Genomic DNA, 18,711 nt, shown 5'->3' on the forward strand with positions numbered 1-18,711 from the left:
GCAAATGTTTGTGGAGTGAATGAATGAATGGATGAATGAATGAATGAATATTTGAAGGTCGGTTTACAAAGGAACTTAGTGAGAAATGACACTGGTAGGAGAGCTGAAGTACCCTGAAAACTACATATTCCAAGCACAGATGGGGTTCAGTGGCTGAAGAAAATCCCAAACACCGAAAGGAGCTCAAAATAAAAAGAAACGGTTTCCTTAACACTTTCACAACTAAAGGTGTGTCTCCGCAGACCAGGTACAGAAGACGCACTTGCAATCTACAGAGCTCCCTGCTTCAGAAAGCTCTGGAACACAGTCGGGTTTTGTTCGCAAACTTCGGCCGCGGGGGCGGGCAGGGGCCTGCCGCTTTAAGAATCTGGTCGAAGTCCTTTTTCTCTCCGTGCCCCCGCGCCTCGCGGTGCCGGGGAAGCCCAGCGCCCGCCCCTTTCTCCTGTTGTTGGCTTAACTACGGGTTCGGATGCCCATCCATCACAGAGGCGCCGCCTCCGATTGGCTTCGGGCCGGGAGGCGGGGCGGGATGAACGGAGAAACTAGTGTGTTGGCGGCGCCCCGGCTGTACCTCAGTAGCTGCGCGCTCAGCGGCTTTTGCGAGCTGGGGGAGGGGAGCAGCGGCGGCGAGGGCTGCGGAGCCTGGCGCGGGCGGCTAGGGGCCTCTGAGCGCGGCGGGTGGCGACGCCACGAGCGGTGAGTACCCGGGCTGGGCTCGGGGCGCCGTCCTCGGGCCGGTGTAGCCGCGCGCCCGGCCGCCGGCTTTGGCACTTGTCACCACCCCTCACCCCGGCCCGGGACCGGGAGCGCCGGATCCTGCGCGCCCCGCCGTGGGAGCCCCCGGCAGAGTGAGCCTCGCGGGACCGCGTGCCCCGCGAGCAGCACAGCGGGGCTCGAGTCCCTGGAACCGCCTCGGTCACCTCGGGGTCTCGGAGGGCTGGAGTCGGGGACAATGGTGGGGAGTGGAGGTCTGTAGAGAGCCGTCCCCTCCCCAACCCCGCTCCTCCCTCCTCGCGAGTGCCGGGGGACCCGGCGAGGGTATTTGCTGAAAGCTGTGAGCGAGAGAATGAATTGGTTTGCAAATGGATGTTGCGCGCGGGAGCTGCAACTCTTTTCCCTGGGAGTGCTTGATTGATTGAGTCCGCAGCCTGTCTTTTTAAAAAATGACTATTGATCCTGGAAAGAGGAGGCTGCCCGTCTTTGAGGATGTGAGCAGCCCGGCTTTGCGCCGCGGGCCGGGCGAAGTCCCCGCGCACTTGACGCCGAGGGCCAGATGGCTGCCTGCCTCGTGCAGAGCGAGGGCCGAGGGTTTAACCAAGGGAAAGGTCGTCCACGCGAGCCCGGCCCGGAGTGTCCTGTGCCCCGGCCGTTTACGTCCCACCTGACAGGGCCCCTCGTCTCTGTTTGGAGAGCTGTGGAGCAGCAGAGGAATGGTCACCCGTCCTAAGCGTCGCCCACCTGCCCCCCAGGGTGGCCGCCACCCTAGCAGGTCCAGAGCAAGCCTTCTCTGGCCCTGGCTGTCCTGTTGACCCCATCTTGCCCTGGCTCCGGGACCCCGCAGCACTTGGGCACGCCCCCCACTCCTTTTCCCCGTCGTGGTTGCTTGAGAAGCTTTCTGGTTGGGACTCTGTGACCCGAGGGGCACCATACATTTTTGTGCTGGTGCTTCAAAGAACCCAAAGTTCATTTCCACTACCTTTGAGCAGAGAACTCTTTATAGAGATCTTAACAAAGGGGGTGGGGTGGGGGCCGACCCAGGTTCCCCGCAGGTTTACCGCAGCCACTCTTGGTCCTGCTGGGTTGCTTTTGGGCAGGGGGAAGGCTCCCTGAGCTTTGGCCCTCCCTGGTTAGGGCAGAGAAGGCCAGGTGTCTGGGCCTTTTGGTTTCACTCTGGTTCTGGGGCATGACTGAGGGAGGGAAGTTGCCAGGGGGAGAGGAGGCAGGAACCCCACAGTCTGATCACAGGCCAGACTCTGGTGACTCTGACTTGGTTCAGGCCCTTTGGGACCCTGGGCCTCAGTCTGCCCGTTCACAGGTGGGACCGATGCTCTTTGAGCCCAGGTGTGCTGTTCGGATTGCTAAGGGGCTGTTGGTGAAGGCTTGCATTTGGGGACTGGGGAGGAGTAGGACCCAAGGTCCACCCCACCGGGGGCAGGTTTGGTGTCCTTCTAACACGGGGTCCTTGAGTCCCCAAGCCGTGCCTTTGGAGGATGAGGGAATCAGTCTTCCGTGCCCGGCAGCTATCTCCGTTTTGAGCCATTCCCTTTGTCAGGAAGTGACTCCATGCAGGTTACTCAAAGGAAGGTAGAGAGAAATGGTAGAGACCTTCCTGCCGGGGCTCAGGCTGCAGCCGGATTTATGTATGCGGTGCAGAGAGAGGAGCTGCGGGCGAGTGGCACACTGCACCTCAGAGGCGGCTTCTGCAGCCTGATGCCCCTTAATAGCATCTTAAACCTGCGGGCGCTCAGTGTGGGAGAGGAGAGCAGGAAGAAAGAGGACGATTACCCGGGCCTTGGACTTCCTGGTCTGCAGCGAAAGCAGGCTTGGTCCTTCCCATCTGTTACCGTGATGCACCATGTGGGGTGGGGGGGGCGTCAAAGGGAGTGGTGGTTTGTTCATTCATTCGTTAATCGATTAATTGATTCATGGTTTGAAGGGGCTTGATTGGGACCCTGCCTTCGGGGAGCTCCTGGACCAGGTGTGCTGGCATGCATGTGGGTTAGAGGCCCTGAGACATCGAGGTGTGCACAGTACCCCAGTGACAAAGGCAGCAAGGGGAGCTGAGGGGACACAGGAGGTGCGCGGGTGGTGAAGGCTTCGTGGAGAGATGATGCCTTGATTAAGTAAAGATGAGAAAGGCATGTGGTGGGCTACCACCTCCCCCCACCCACTCACACTTCTCCCAGAGGCCACTTCATTGCCAGCCTCCAGGCAGGTGCAGGTTGAGGGCAGAGAGCATGCAGGTGGGAGGTGATGGAAAGGTTCACCTGAGACTGTGGTGGTCTGGCCCAGGAGTCCCCCAGGAAGATGGGTGGCTTCTGGATACAGCCGATCTGCTCAGGGGATCATGGGAGACCCCACCCCAGCAGCCCCAAAGACCAGCCCATCGCCTGAGCCTTTAGTCCCAGGGTACCAGCCCTCAGTGTGAGTGTGGGCTGAAAACGGAGGCGGCTAGCAGAGCTGGCACAAGAACACAGAGTGGCCAGACACAAGTGAATTGGCTGATTGAGATGCTCCTTTTCATCTGATGTGGTAAATTTCATAATTGAATTGCCTCAGGCAACCAGGGCTGTTGAAGCGCTTTCCCAGCCAGAACACACTTAGTTGGGACAGCTAGGGGCGGGGGTGGGGAGAGTGTATGCATCCACAGCTTTTCCTCACAGCATCCCAGCAGGCCTTTTCCCTTAGGAATCTGGGTCTGTCCCCAGGTGATGGAAGTCAGCCCAGCGTCCCCTCTAGGTTCCACTCCCTTTCCTAGACCATCTGGCCCCTGAGCAGCACTGCTCCCACCCCAGTGTAATATGTAGCTAAAGCTGATACCTGTCAGCTTCAGGCACTCACCTTGCCAGACTTACTGCAGTTCCCTTAGCTGTTAGGAGCATGGAGGGGGGATTGTTGGATGGAGGGCTCAGGGATGGGAGGGTTCCCTGTTATTGAGTCTGTTCAGCACCAGGTTGGGGGTTGGGGGGAAGAGCATGGGCTCTTTGAACTGGACTCGGGTTCAGATGTTGCTTATGTGTCTGTGGGCAGCCCTCTCCTGGGGTCCCAGCCACCTGCACCCACCCTGCCCCCTCCCTCTGGTGCCAGTAGACGCTGTTCTTTCTTACTGCTAAAGCTTTCCTTCCCAGCCCTGTCAGTGACCTTTTGGATGAAAAATGGTAGGCGTGTGTGGCTCACTAACCTGTTTTTAAAAGTGCCAGCTCTGTGGTCTCAGAAATCCAGCTTAGTTGGGGAATATCACTGTATTTTCTGCAAATACATAAAAGTCTCCCAAGCCATTCCCTCCCTCAACGATGGTCTCCTGCACCTCTGGGACAGAGTTTAGATGAGGCTCTCTGGGCCCCACCTTGTCTCAGCGTGACTGAGGCCCAAGGCCAGCTGCACCTCTTCACCAGCTATCCCACAGATGGAACCGTCACACCTGGACCATGTCAGCAGAAAGAGCACTTAAGTGGGGGTCTGGGAGTCCTGCTCTGCCCCTACCTGGCTGTACGACTTCCTGTAGGTCCCCTTACCTCTATGGGCCTCGATTTGCTCTTCTGTAAAACGGGTGGATGTTCTTCGGTACAATGCTTCTATTAAATGTCTTGCTGTAAAATCTCAAAAGGTCTTGTGTCCTCTGGTATTAAGTAGTTTTATAAGGCTTGAGTTACTTGCATAGCTCTCTTGGGCAGGAAGAGGGAGTGGTGGCCGGTACAGAGGGGCTGAATTAGAAGGCAGGAATCTGGCGTCCTAGCTCCAGCTCCGCCTCTGATGGGTGCTGTGGGCCTTTGGGCAGGTCGCCTTCCGTCTCTGGGCCCTCATTTTTCCACCTGTAGAATGAAAGTGGTGTAGTAGGCAGGAGCCCCATTTCCTTTCCTTTCCTGGTGAGTGGAAACTGAGTCAGACGTTCCCAGTAACTCCAGAGGGACAGGGCTCTCTCCTCCCTCGGTCCCCTGCCTCTGTCCACTGCCTTGGAGTTTGGGGCCCAGGTGTGAAGGGCAGCAGGTGTGGGAGCACTTAAATTGACCCCCCCCACCCAGCCCGGAACAGATGGGGTGAGACTCGCCTGCGGAGTGTCCCCTGGGCATAGAGCCTAGGGCCACCTCTGAAAGGAGAGATGGACAAAGACTGCCTAGGGGGCCAGAGGGATCTTGAGGGAGCCCAGGGGGACAGAGGAGGACGCCAGGCTCCCTGCCTCCTGCACGCGGCACTTTGCCAAGGAGGCGCCTGCAGGACCAGTCTGATGGCTCCTCCTGCGAGCAGGCGGTAGGCGGGGGCTGAGCAGGGCCCTGGCAGAACTGTGTCAGCGGCTGCCAAAGGGAGGACCCCTTTGTCGCTCCCCACCCACCTCTGTGTGCCAGGAAGTCACCTTGGACTGTCAGAGTAGGATTCGGGGATAGGATGGAAACTGAAACTCAGACTTGCTTACTTTCTGCCTGCTCGTGTTGGGCCCCCAGGGAGAGGCTGACCACAGATCAATCTAGGCTGAAAGGAATTACTTTCCTAATTAAGATAAGAAAGGCTTGGCTCATTCAAACCCCAGGATGAGCTGCCTGCCAGATTTGCAGTTGGCCAGGTCAGATCTGTCTGGGCAGGAGTGAGGGCCAAGAGATGGAGGAGCTCTTTTTCTAGAAAGCCATGGCGATTGCATCCTGCATCCAGAGTTCAAGTTCTGCTGCATCCCAGCTGGGCTTGCGAGACCCTGGGCAGCAAGTCCCTTAACCCGTGAGCACCTGTATTGTTTGCGGCTTTGGAAATGCGAGGGAGCGAGATATACAGCTCCATTCAGGCAACAGACATTTATTCAGCACCTTCTGAATGGCTCACCCTGGCCAAGAAACTGGGAAGGGAAAGTCAGGTTCAAAGAGGGTCTGTACTTGCAAGCTCGGCCTCTGGCCTGGGAGACAGACAAGTAGTCAGGTGGTTATGGGTCAGCGCTAGGCTGTGCGTGGCGTGGCCAGAGCCATTGGACACGTGAGGAAATGGACTGTCGTTTGTGTCTCGATTCCTAATGTGGCCAACGAATGTTTTCTGCCGTCTGTTTTTCTGCCAGGATCTGCGATACAGCAGAGAACAAGGCAAGGTCCCCACCCTCCTGGGGCCCCCATTCAACTGGGGGAGGCAGAGCACAGCTGGATAAAATAAATTGAGCTGCGGTTGGGCTGCAGAAAGCAGCCGGGGAGGTGTGAGGAAAAGGATCAAGGTGGGGCATCTGCTTAGACGAGGGGGCTCTGGGCTGGTGACATTTGAGCCGAGACCTCCAAGACGGCGAGAGGCAGCTGTGGGAAGATCCGAGGAAGGGGGTGCCCAGCAAGTGCACAGGCTGGGAACATGGTGGACTGGGGAGGGGGTTGAGACGAGACCCAGAGAGAGGCTGCAGCCATTCCATTCTGGAATCTTGTGATGCATAGGGAGCCTAAGGAAAACATGTTCCTTTTAAGTTGTTTTATTGTCTTTAATTTCAATCATACATCAGCAGGTTTCCTTTATAAAGAAACAATATAAGAAGAAATGGAGCATGGTATGAAAGTGGCCCCATCCTTGGTATCTGTCAGCAGTTTGGGGCATACTGTTCTCATGCCCCTTTTCATATAGAGATTTTGTGCTTATGTAATTTGGATCACACTCAGTACTCCACAGTGTCTATCATTTACTGTGTGGTGGATCTCTTTCTCTTTTCACAGCAGTGTAGTATTCCACGGTGCGGCCAGACCACCATCTTTCAGCTCACAGTCTCCTAACAGGAGATGTTTCGGTTGTGTCTGATCTTTCTTCCCCCCTATACAATCCATGAAGTCATGCACATCCTTGATCATACGTCTTTCTGGTCTTTAAATTTTCATCGTCAAAACCGAGTGCCGTCTGCGAAGACTAATAAGCCATTTTTCTCTCCCATTGATGGTGTCTGGGAGCCCACTTCCCCACGTCCTCACCACGCTTCTTATTATCCACATTTTCCCTTTTAGCTAATGTGATGGGGAAAAGGATCTCATTATTCCTTAAAAAAAAAAAGTGCTCCAGTTTATTCAGGCTTTCTCTTTTTATTGTAATCCATCGTTGTTTTTTCCAGGGGATCAAGGTTTAGCGAGCGCTGCCTCTCGCTGGTCTGACCGCGGCTGGGGACTCAACGAAGCCTTTGCCCTGTGTACTCATCTGTGAAATGAGGTCCTTTTAATCCCCGCCCTGCCCCCTGCCAGGCTGCTGCGTTTTGGGCATGGGAAAACATTCCTGAAAGTTCATTTTATGCTGAAAAGCTCTGCAGACATCATGGGTTTTACTAGTGAAAGGCAGATGTCTGGAGCCTGGAACATTTGAATGGATGTGAGTGTTTCTAAAAAGCCAGTGTGTCCAGGGGAGGGACTGGGCTGGCTTTAGGTGGGACGTCTGCCTTGCATCCCTGAGATGGGGAGGGCCTCACCCAGCCGAGTCCAAGAAATGAGCCAGGAGGGCAGAGAAAGTTCTCTAGCTGGTCCTCTAGCTGGTCTAGGGACAGGCTCAGAAAGGGGCATTGGTCACCACAGACTTGATTCCCCATTTATCTGTTGGTAGAGACCAAAGGCTGGGGCTCCTAGAACTTTGTGTATCTCCATGTTTGTTACTTTGGGGGTCCTTGTGTGTTTTCTTGTAACAGGAGGCTTTAAAATAAGCCAAAGATTGACAGAAGGGCCCTTGTACTTGATGTGGAGACAGAAGGAGGGGAAGCTGTGGGGATTGATAAAGGAAAGGTGGGATCAGGGCCAAGGAAAACCAGTCCCATGTGGTCCCTGGGCGGCCTCAGGCCCCATGATGCAGGAGCCAGGGAGCTGGCTGGGCCCCTGGAGGAATTCACCACTGCTGGGATTCAGGTGCCTGGGGTGTATATAGCTAGGCTCTCCTGTACTTCCCCAAGTGGGCTCTAACACAGCGGGTCCACACCTTGGGGAGCAGCATCCAGGCTTGGCTGCGATTGCCCTGCTGCCGCCTGGTACCTAAGCCCTGGTGGAGGCTTCTGTTATCCCCACCAGCCCGACCTGGTTGGGACAGATGTGGGGAGCTGGGGGGGGACTAGGCCACAGACAGGAAGGTGGACAGACATGGGGGGGGCGGTGATAGCAGCGGACGAACAAGCAGGTGGACAGAGGGCTTTGGTCGGGAGGCATCCTGCCTTTGTACCTCTGCAGCCGGTGGGCAGGAGGAGAGAAGGCTGAGACCTTGGATGCAGGCACATCTTTGCATTTGCTAGGCATCCCATGGTTCTGAGGGTTGGGTTTTTCATGAAGGGAGTGAGGGGAGCATCTCACTCAGGAGCTGGCTCGAGGGCAGTCCGTGAGGGCAGGGGCAGAGTGGGCTGCCCTTTCTGGGCCCCACCCCACTGCCACCCCCAGCCCAGCTTGCAGGGGTTTGTGGAGTCAGAGTGAGGTCGAGTCGCCAGGTTTTGTTTCAGGCACCAGGATTGACTGGTCTGTCCGTGTTGCAGGAAGTTGCAGCTGCTATTTCTACTGCTCCAACTAGGACTTTGTACAGGAAGGTACAATTACAAGCAAAATGTCAGGGTTTGGCTGGCCAGCTGATCCCTGGGAGGCTGCCACAGGCCAAGGCAGGGACGATGGTGGTGTCGGTGGGTGTGTAAAGCGAGACTCATTTGCACGTGGACACATCCCTACCCTGGGTGCTGGGTGGCTTCCTGTGAACTGCTTGCAGCGTCTATATAGTTTTCCTCTAGGCAGAAAAGAGGACTTTGCCGGGATTTGTCCAAGTTAGTGCACCTGGACACGTTATGATTGGCTGGTCATGAGATTATGAAGCCAATCTGGGGAGCTGTAAGCCATTCTGTTCCGGACTGCTCAGGAAGTTGAAATTTTGTTAAATGAAATTATTGAGACCCTACAGTGTGATAGCCACACTGCTAAGTGCTAGAGGTAGAGATGGATGAGACAGACCCCACCCTAGAGCATCACCCATGCAGCATTAAGGATGCAGAAAGTGCCATCTCTGAACCCTTTGGACAAGCACGTGGTATGTTTTTAATTTATATGCCTTATGGCCGGAGGCCAAGCAGGGCTTACGTTAGCTTCTGTTGTGGCCTAACGGATCACCGCTAACTTAGTGGCTTAAACAATACCTATTTATTAGCTCACAGTTCTGTAGGTCAGAAACCTGGGCTGGCTCAACCGGGTTCTCTGGTTAGGCTGTCACAAGTCCAAGGTCAAGTACCAGCTGGACGGGGCTCTTATCCTGAGGCTCTGGGGGAGAATCTGCTTCCAGACTCATTCAGGTTGTTGGGAGAATCAAGTTCTTGGTGGTTGTAGGACTGAGGTCCCTCTCTCCTCCCTGGCTGTCAGCTAGGTGCTGATCTTGTCTCCTACAGGCTGCTGCATTCCATGCCAGATACCCCCTACCCCACCCCATCTCTAAGCAGCAGTGGAGCGTCAGATCCTTTCCTGCTTCACATCTCTGACATCAAGTTCTGCAATCAGCTGAAGAAAACTCTGCTTTAAAGAGCTCATGTGATTAAGTCAGGCCCACTCAGAGCATCTCCCTATTTTAAGGCCACCTGATTAGTTAGTAACATCATTAATTATATCTGCAAATTCCTTTGCTATGTAGGTAACATGGTCACAGGAGTAAGACCAGGGGTGGAGATCAGGGTGCCATCCTTGAATTTTCCTGCCAAGGGCTTGTGCCAACAGGGGCTACAACAGCAACAGTATTGATAACAGCAGGTCTCATGAATAGAGTGAATTTTGTGTGTCCCACCATACTGGGCTCTTTACATGGACCTTCTCATTTAATTCTCAGGATAGCACATTGACACTTATTCCACCCTCCCCATTTTCCAGATGAGTAAAACTGCGGCTCAGAGAATATAAGTACCTTGGGCCAGTCATCCAGGTCGAAACAGCAGTGCTGGGATTTGAGACCAGGACCTTAGCACCTAACCACCCCCTCAGGGTGCTCGAGGCCAGCATCTCCAGTTTGATTACTGTGATTTGCAGAACACCGTGTAGGACAGGGATGAGGGTTGCTCTTTCCCATCCAGCATTTAAAATATTTAAATAGGAAACATACCAATCATATTGCAGGTTAACACAGCAGACACTGAGGACCTCTCACGTGTATCTTTTTGATTCTTATTCCAGTGGATATTTGTGGTTAATCTACTTCCCATTCAGCAGTATTATCGATCTAATGTATTCCAGGCAGCAAAGATGACACAGAATAATGTCCTCGATGAGTTGAAAATAAAAATAAAGGCAGAGTACCCAATGCCCTGAAGGAATAAATAATGCTGGACTAGAGAAGAACCCTCACAGCACCGCAGCAAAGGGTCAACAGGTATTAGAATGTTAATTGTAGGAGACAAGACAAAAATGTTCTCTTTACTCTCTGCCGTGTTCCTGGTGCATAGCACAGTGCCCAGCACATGGTAGGTGCTCAGAACTTCCTTGTCAGGTTAATTTTCTCAGTATCTACTATGTACGAGGCCCTGTACACGTCAGACAGATGTCAAGTCCAGGGGAGGGTGTGAGCGTGAAAAGAGAGGGCTTATGGAGAGAGCGAGTGGGGATGGGAGAGCCAGAAAGTCCAGCATGTGCCCCAGTGAATGGTGGTGTCCCCAGCGAGTGGCTGGGGATCAGATTGCACAAGGCTTGGATGTCCAAGCCTCCTTGAAGCTTTTGAGCAGGAGAGAATGGTGGTCAAAAGTGAAGACCAGATTGCCTGGAGTGGGGGAGACTGGGGACAGGGCCTGTTCATAGCCCATTCCGCAGCTGTGAAGTCCTCACCTTGTTTCCGACGCAGGACTAGCTACACAAGGGACCCGGGAAGGAGGATTTAATGGAACTTGGTGGCCGAATGATATGCTAAAAATGTATGTATGAATGAGTTGCAGTTTCTGGGCACCCATGTATTTGGCTATAAATACACATTACATATGTAATTTCAAGAGACCAAGAATCATCAACTGCGAAGCCCAAGGGCAGCAGCCCATGCGTGGCCCCTGTAGTTTGCCGTCTCAGGCGCTGCCCTCTGCAGACCACTGAGGTCTGTTATTTGGGGGAAAATGAGGGGTCCTGTGGCGAGAAGAAAGCATCCGGTGATGGAGGGAGGCGCAGAGCAGGCTGGGTTCTTCGAGGGGAGGCCGGCCAGCGGGCATCAGAGGGCGCCAGCTCCTGTGCCCACGCGTCCATGAAAGCTGGGGAGGGGCCGAGACCCTCCGGGCAGGTGATTCCACTCTCACTGCCCTTCACTTTCCATGGCAGTTTCTTTTTCAAGTCCTTTAAAAAAAAAAACATGGTTAATGTGTGGAGGATGAGGAAGTTTTGCTAACCCACTGTTCTCACAGTGTGGTCCCGGACGGTCCCTGGGACTTTTTCGGGGTCCACGGGGTCAAAACTGTTTTCATAGTAACACCCAGATATTATTTGCCTTTTTCACCCATTCCCTCTAAGTGCATAACCCCGTGACCCAATGTTTTCCAGATGACCATTGCATGAAGTTCCTAAATCATGCTCATGTAAGTGAGCCAGAGTGCAAGACAGACCCAGGAGACGGGAAGGTCATGGAGTACACAAGCACCACACGGGCTCAGGTCCCACACTGCAGCTAATCTTTAAGAAACTAGTGCTTGACAAGTCTTAGTGTTTTGTCAAAGAGGAATATCCAAAATGATCTGTAAAGGCTCTTAAAATCTGTTCCCTTTTCCAACTCCCTGTCTGTATGAGGCTGGATTTTCTTTTAGTCTTCACAATGAAAACATTTTACAATGTTTAGGAGTATGGGATTAACACGTACACACTACTATATATAAAATAGGTAAGCAATAAGGATTTACTGTATAGCACTGGGAACTATATTCAGGATCTTGTAATAACCTATGATGGAAAGTCATCTAAAAATATATATATAACAATCACTTTGCTGTACACCTGAAACTAACACAATATTGTAAATCAACTATACTTCAATTTAAAAAAAACACGGCATTTTACAACAAATTGAATGCAGAAGCAGTTAGAGAGTCTGGCCACTGTTCTCAATAAAATAAATTTTTTTTTTGGAAACTAGATTTATGAAAACCAACTGTTATTTGTGCTAACATATAATGAGTTTATTATTGTTCTTCAGGTACCTAGTATACATTGCAATTTTGTCTCAGTTTTAATTTTGTCTGTGATAACTCTCAATAGGTTAAACCACGTAACAGAAGCCCTTTAGGGTCCTCAATCGTTTTCACATTGTAAAAAGGTCCTGAGACCAAACCATTTGAGAACAGGTGTGCTAGGCCAAGCCCTTGCAAGCTGGGGCCTGGGTGTGGGCCCTGAACCCAGCTCTGTTCATCTGTTTTCCCCTTTTAGTCCCTTGGCAATCCTGCGAGGTTGGTGTGATGATTTTCACGTCCATTTTACAAATGTGGAAACCGAGGCACTGAGCATTTGAATACCCAGCACAAGCCTCGCAGTATAGAGGTGGCAGTGCCAGCAAGCAGGGAGGTGCCAGACCGACGTCCCTGTTCCCCAGGCAGGGAGAAAGGCAGGCACCTGAGAGAGAGCTTGTAATGAAGGCCTGGTCTGTGTCCTCAGGTTATGTGCTGTTGGATGTAGTGCGAGCTCTTCAGGGTGGTACGGGCCCTGGCTGGTCGGAGGCACACTTCCACACCCTTCCTCCTTTCCTGAGGCCCAGGAAGGCAGACTCAGGTTTGCTAAGTGGCAGCGAGGCACTTGGGAAATCCAGTGTTTTTCATTAAAAACAGCATCTCTTGTTCAGGCACACACGGCGTTTACAGCCAGGAAGGTGGTTCTTTCTAAACAGCCCACGTTATGCCTTTCAGGCAGGGACTTTGGAGCAAAACAGCTTTGAATACTGAGGATGTGTGCGCGTTTCTTACCTTCTCTGAGCCTCAGTTTGCCCACCTGTACAATAGGGACCGTGACGCCTCGAAGAGGTGCCGTAAGGATGAAATGAAAGAAGGCATGTACAGGGCCTGGTGCAAAAGCTCGCTCACAGCCAGGTGTGAAAAAAAGTGACCCCGGGACTTCCCTGGCGGTCCAGTGGTTAGGACTCAGCACTGCACGGGGCACAGGTTCGACCCCTGGCCGGGGAACTAAGATCCCACATGCTGCGTGGCACGACCCCCCCCCACCAAAAAAAAAGTGACCCTGCATCCGGCACAGCGTCCGGCAGGTTCAGGGGTGTGTGCGGTGGGGACAGCCTCCCTGCCCTCCTCCGCAGCGGTAGCTATCAACCCATTTCTCACCCAGCCTACTAGAGACAGTGTGCAACCCCAGCAGGGGTGTGTGTGTGTGTATTACGTGTCTATGTGTATGACTAGGTAGTCGGTTTTTAACAGATGTAAGAGATGGCATCCTATTCATAGCACTTCTCGTTTTAGCAGAGAAGGCCAGTTGCTTATTTTTTTATGTATATAGTTCTGTAGTACTCCATTGTATGAATGAACCACTATTTCTTTAACTGGGCCTCTTGCCTGTGAACATTGAGGCTGTTTCCAGCCTTTTGCTTGCAGCCAAGAGGGAACATGCAAGTGTGATGGAGGGCAGGATTCCTGGGCATGGAGAGGCTGGGGCAGAGGGCTTTTGTCATTTTGAAAGATCTTAGCAAAGTGCTCTCCAGCTCTCCCCTGCCCTCCTCCCTCTCCATGGGAGGGGAGAAACAGAGCTGTGTCTTGGGCTTTAGCAATCGAGGCACATTCCCATTCTGGTTCGACAGCAGCCCTGGCAGCGTGGAGTAGAACGAAGCTTCTAGAGCACAGGGAGAAAGAAATCCACGAAGAAGTAGCTGGTGCTTGACTTTTTTTTTTTTTTTTCCTTCTGTCCTGTTGTGCGTGTGCATTTTCCTCCCAGGCTGTCACTCCAGGTGGCTCACTGAAAGTGATATCTAGGCCACAGTGCTTTTAATGACTCCATCTGTGGGCCTCTGTGACTCTTTCAGGGGACCAGACAGGAAGAGAGACAGCCTCCCTCCAGGCCCCCAGCCTCCCTCTGTTTGCCAAGGGCCCGGCCAGTCCTGCTGAAGAGGGAGGAACCCAGGACCAGGAGGCGATGTTTGCTTTGTACGGGGTCTGTTCTCTGCCCCTACTTGTTTCTCTCTGTCTCTCTCTGGATAAATGAAAGGAAGCAAGTGATTTCAACAGATGGGCGAACCTGAGCACCAAGTTCTTTGTCCCGTCTGTGGTTAGACCAGGGATGTGCATTTCATTGGCCCCGCTCCCGTCTGCAGCAATAGCTGGGCTTGCAGACCCCCAGCCGCGGGGGCCAGAGACAGTCCAGGCGGCCCCACTGAGTTGAGGGGCAGCAGGATGCGGCAGTGGAAGCCAGGTGGCAGCTTCTCTCGGCCCTTCCCTGCCGAATTTGGAGGCATCTGAGCCACTCCTCCCTGAGCTGAAAGAAGCCTCTTTGTTGCAGCGGTGGTTTCATTAAGCATGGTAACCAGAGCTTCTATGACAGTATGACGTCACACATCTGTAATTCTTCTCCAAAGATTTTTATCTCAAGAGAATACAGTGATTCATAATACACCACAGCAAAAACGTTATTTGTTCGTTGGATACAAATGCAAAACTATGGATGAATGAATTAGTAAGTCATGGTGCTTATATACTTCACAGACATTAAAAATTACAGCTGACAACCCCAGAGACGCTGGGATAAACCAACCGGTTCATCCCAGTGTCTGCATGCAGGAGACCCCTGATCAATCTGTGTTCAGTGGTGAATGAAGGATAGGAGCATGCAAACTCTGTGAATGGTAAAAACAATCTGAAATTGTGTTCTATAGTTGCAACAATGTAAAATGTTTGTTATGGGATAAAAGCTGAAAATAATAAGCCAAAGTGAAAATAGTCATTGTGTTTGCAGTGCCTCTCAACCTTATCACTTCCCCCCACAAACCTTTTTGGACCTTTTATTCCTAATTGCACTCAACCCCCCTCCCCGCCATAAATTTGAATACCAGATACGCTATAAGTCTGTGTTCTGTATGTATGTCTGTGCTTTGTACCTACAACAAGGAAGATTTTTTTCTGTCTTCCAAGAACCAGTTTTTGCCTCCTTAGGACAGTGTTCCTGCCCACCACCTCCTGACCCCCTCAACCCGCCATGAGAACGTCTGTGTCGGGGCTGTGATTCCTGGGGATTGTCGTCTTTTGTGTCTGGCCTTCACTTTTGTGTTGTCTTCTCAGTAAAAATGACTGAGCTCCTGGGTGTGCCTGTTGGCCTATCTCACTTGGTTCGTGGAGCTCCCACTCAGAAGAGGGGGTCCTGGGCAGAAAAGGGGGCGCCAACCATCTGTGGCTGCGTCTGCTGGGCTGGGCGTATGGCTGGGCAGTCATTACAGGGAGTCATTCCCACATCTCCCTGCCCGGTGTCCCAGCCTAAACAAAGCACTCAGACCAGTGCCTAGTACATAGTAAGTGCTCAGTCACTATGACTTATATTGGTAGTAGTACTATTGTCATTACCATTCATCTCTGAGCTGCTGTTTTCTTGTCTGTAAATTACAAAACTAATAGGGCATATGGCAGGATCGCACCTCTGGTGCTGTCCTGGTGAACAAAGCCACGTGACTCGTTTTAGCTAATGAGATGGGGACAGAAGTGATGTGCGTCTTTCTAAGGGCAAGCACCGAATTGGCAGTGCCGCTTTCCAGAGCGTTCTCTATTTTCTATTGGCATGGTGACTGGTGACGTGGCGACTACTCTGTCATCTGGGTCCCTGGGAGTGACAGTGATGAGAAGAGTACTCTCTCCTCCCCTCCCCACCCCAACCACCAACTAACCCCCAGTGTGTGTAGCGTATGCGCGAAATGTCTCTGTCCCCAAAGCCACCGAGATTCGGGGTGTTTGTTGCTGCAGCACAACCTAGCCCATCTTGATTAAAACAGAGTCATAACCTTGTCAGGCTTGGTTGTGAGGATGAAATCTTCCATGTAAGATGCCCAGCACAGTTTGGATACATGGTAGTCATGTGCTCCACGCGGCTCCCTTCCTGGCCAGAATTCCCTGTTGATTCTGTGCAGCAGGTGTTGCTTCTTCCTACAGCAGAGTTTCACAGACCTTGAGCCCTTACCCCTGTCCTCTGCCTTTTCTGGGAAGGCAGAGCCTGTTGCCTGGGAAAGGCCAGGGCAGCGCACCACCCAAACCCTTCCTCCAGAAGTGGCCCACCCACTCCGGCAGAGCTGGCATCCATCCCCATAGCATCTATCAACTCTGAATAACAGCTCTGGCTCCCCGTTGACCAGAGGCTGCTGGCAGCCTGAGACCTGGTTGTCAATCACAGGAGCTAAAGTGGCCGCCCTTCCTCAAGTGTGCCTAACATTCGTGTGCATTGAGTAAAAAGGCTGGAGCGCGTGGAGAAGGCGCTGAGGCATTTGCCTGCCCCTCTGGGTCTGCTGGGACCACGTTCCCCTTCCTGGCTTTGGGTGCAGGAAGTTGGGCCATGTGTAGGATTCAGTGCCCACCTGGGACTGTGTGTGTGAGTGTGTGTGCCCCTTTTGAGAGGGTACAGTTGCACTGTTGCTCACGGCCTCAGGACAGCAGGTGGGAACCGGGCTGTCTCACACTGTGCCTTGTCAGAGGGTGTGGAAGGCTTGGGCTTCTGTCCAGAGGGGGCGAGCTCAGGGGCGGGCTCCACCCTTCGTGGGACATTCTGGCACTGCCTGAAGAGAACCCCATTTAGTACCAAGCAGGGTATGAAGCAGACACCGTCACCCCTTCCTGAACCTCACTCCATTCTAGAACCACCACCCGCATGGCCAGTGCATTCGCCTGCCAGAGGGCCCGGGCTTGCAGCGAGGCAAGGATGGGGTAAGGCTGGGGGCTGGGGTAGGGCGGAGTAGCATCCAGCAGGCTAACCACGGGAGAGCAGGAGGCGTGCGTTACACAATTCCCGTGACTTCACTGCGGATTTGAAGTCTTTCAAAATCAAAAGCTGAAAAACAAGATCAAAATAAATAAATACACAGCAAAAAATATAAACAGTTTTAACCGTTGGATTTTCAATAAAAATTCAGGTAATACGACTTCTGAATAAATATATATAAAGTTGTTTTTTGTTTTCTTTTTAAAAGAAAGGGCCATTGGAAGGTAGAAACATCTAGGGAAAGGACCCATTGTCTGATAATTCCCTTGTATCTAGAATGATCTGTGGCTCTGATTCAGTTACAGCAGTCATACTGATTTTACTTTCACTTAACGGTTAGATTTGTCTGCTTCATACGGTGCTTAGTTTGTTTTCCACTTGAAAATTGGACGGATGGCTGCGCCTGCACCCCATGGGCTCCCCGAGGTGTGTGTGTCCCCCAGACTTGGGCAGGGTGGGGATTTGAGCTGCAGTATCGCGGGGCGTCGTCTCGGAACCCCCTCCTGGGAACCTTGTAGCACGCCGCCCTGCATAGCCCTGATATCTGATAGTGTTGGAATCCTTCATTATCACAGTTCTGGAGTAACCCAGATCCAGCAGGCTTGAAGAAAACCTTTAGTGTTTTTCCTGACTATAAAAATATTACATACTCATTAAAAAAAATCAATTTAAAAATGAATAGAGTAGACAGTGAAAATCCCCCTTTTTTTTTCCGAAGTGGAGGTTGGGGTAATGTCTGCTGTGTTCTTTATTCAGTGATGGTGGTAATGACAACAGCAACAATAATAAAACAGCTGACCGAGTAAGCAGGAGGGGGCCAGGCCATCCCAAATGCTTGTCATCGACGGTCTCATTTAAGTCTCAAACAAACCTATAAAGTAGCAGCTGTTTTCGTCATCACTTTATGATTGAGCAAAATAGCCCAGAGAGGTGAATTAACTTTCTCAGGGTCACCAGTAAGGGCTGAGCTGTCTTCAGGGGCCCTGTTCCTGTGCACTGGCTTTGAGGAGCTGTGAGTTTCCCCGGGTCTGCTTTGTCACAGGTGTGTCAGTGGAGCTGGGGCAGAACCCCCGGGAGATACAGCTTCAAAATACTTGCTGCCCCTCCCCTCTGCGGGCTGGGGTTCACCTGCTGCAGCTGGAATGTCCAAGGCGAATTCTTCGCTTACACGACTGGCCCCAGGGTTCACATGCCACTGGCCCTGTGTGATAGCGCCCCTGCCTGTCCCTGGCCTTTCTCTTCCCTGAAGGGCTGATGGTTTGCACCCAGCCTTTGCACCTGCTGCCTCTCTGCCTGAACCCTCCTTTCCCCGCCATCACATCTGGGCTCCGCTCATCACCTAAGTTTCATCCCACGTGTCTCCTCTTCACAGGGGCCTAAATGAGCCCACCGTCGTCTTGTCCCTCTGTGGCCCATTGCCATTTTATTTTCTTCATAGAACTCCCAGGAAGTGAAAGTGTCCTATTCACTGGTTTGGTTCCTTATCGCTGGTCTGTCTGCCCCCTTCTATACCGCCAACCACAGAGTGCAGCCCCATGGGGGCAGGAGCTCTGTCTCTGTGCATCACTGTCTCCCTGCCTGGCACGTGGGAATTGTTCGGGAAGCTTCTGGTGGATGATCGAGTCAGAACCACATTACCTGCAACCCCTCAGCTGGGCCCTGGGATTTTCTGGCTCCCTCTGGCCACCAGCGAAGAGTGATGGAGTTGACACCCTCATTTAGAAAATTGCTAACTCCTGGCTGGGGGTGGAAGGGGGGGATGGCATTAGCGCTGCAGGACAGAGCTGGACCTCCCAGAGAGTGACCCCCAAAATGCAGTTTTGATTGCCTCTGGTGCCTTCTTCTCTGAGAGTGGAGGTCTTTAGATCTTAGTCACTGGAATCTTCAGAGAGCTTGGCAAGTTTTCTTCTGAAGGTCTTGCCTCTTGGCTAGTTTGTTGACTTATGTATTTGGCTAACTTTCTAAGGAGGATGAAAGGTGAGCTGGGCACCTTGCTATTTGGTGCTTTTTTTTTGCAATTTTGTTTTGTTATTATGTTTTTAAATAAATTATTTTTGGCTGCGTTGAGTCTTCGTTGCAGTGCGCGGGCTTCTCATTGCGGTGGCTTCTCTTGTGGAACACAGGCTCTAGGAGCGTGGGCTTCAGTACTTGTGGC

The 18,711-nt window shown here is 52.3% G+C and overlaps 1 protein-coding gene across 1 annotated transcript in view; it reads left to right on the forward strand.

The window, feature by feature from the left end:
• Positions 1-2,358: 2,358 nt before the first annotated feature.
• The window catches only part of LOC307049556 (cytosolic carboxypeptidase 4-like), a gene marked incomplete at both ends in the record, with an annotated part of 86,953 nt that continues 70,600 nt past the window's right edge, over positions 2,359-18,711 (forward strand). The window contains 7 exon segments of the mRNA XM_079699115.1: positions 2,359-2,582; positions 4,077-4,221; positions 8,159-8,299; positions 10,717-10,905; positions 12,039-12,058; positions 12,512-12,630; positions 13,630-13,750. Of these exon segments, the coding sequence (XP_079555241.1) occupies positions 2,359-2,582; positions 4,077-4,221; positions 8,159-8,299; positions 10,717-10,905; positions 12,039-12,058; positions 12,512-12,630; positions 13,630-13,750 (959 nt within the window).

Source organism: Hyperoodon ampullatus (genome assembly GCF_949752795.1).
Source record: "Hyperoodon ampullatus genome assembly, chromosome: 3".
In the NCBI taxonomy this organism is placed as follows: Eukaryota; Metazoa; Chordata; class Mammalia; order Artiodactyla; family Ziphiidae; genus Hyperoodon; species Hyperoodon ampullatus.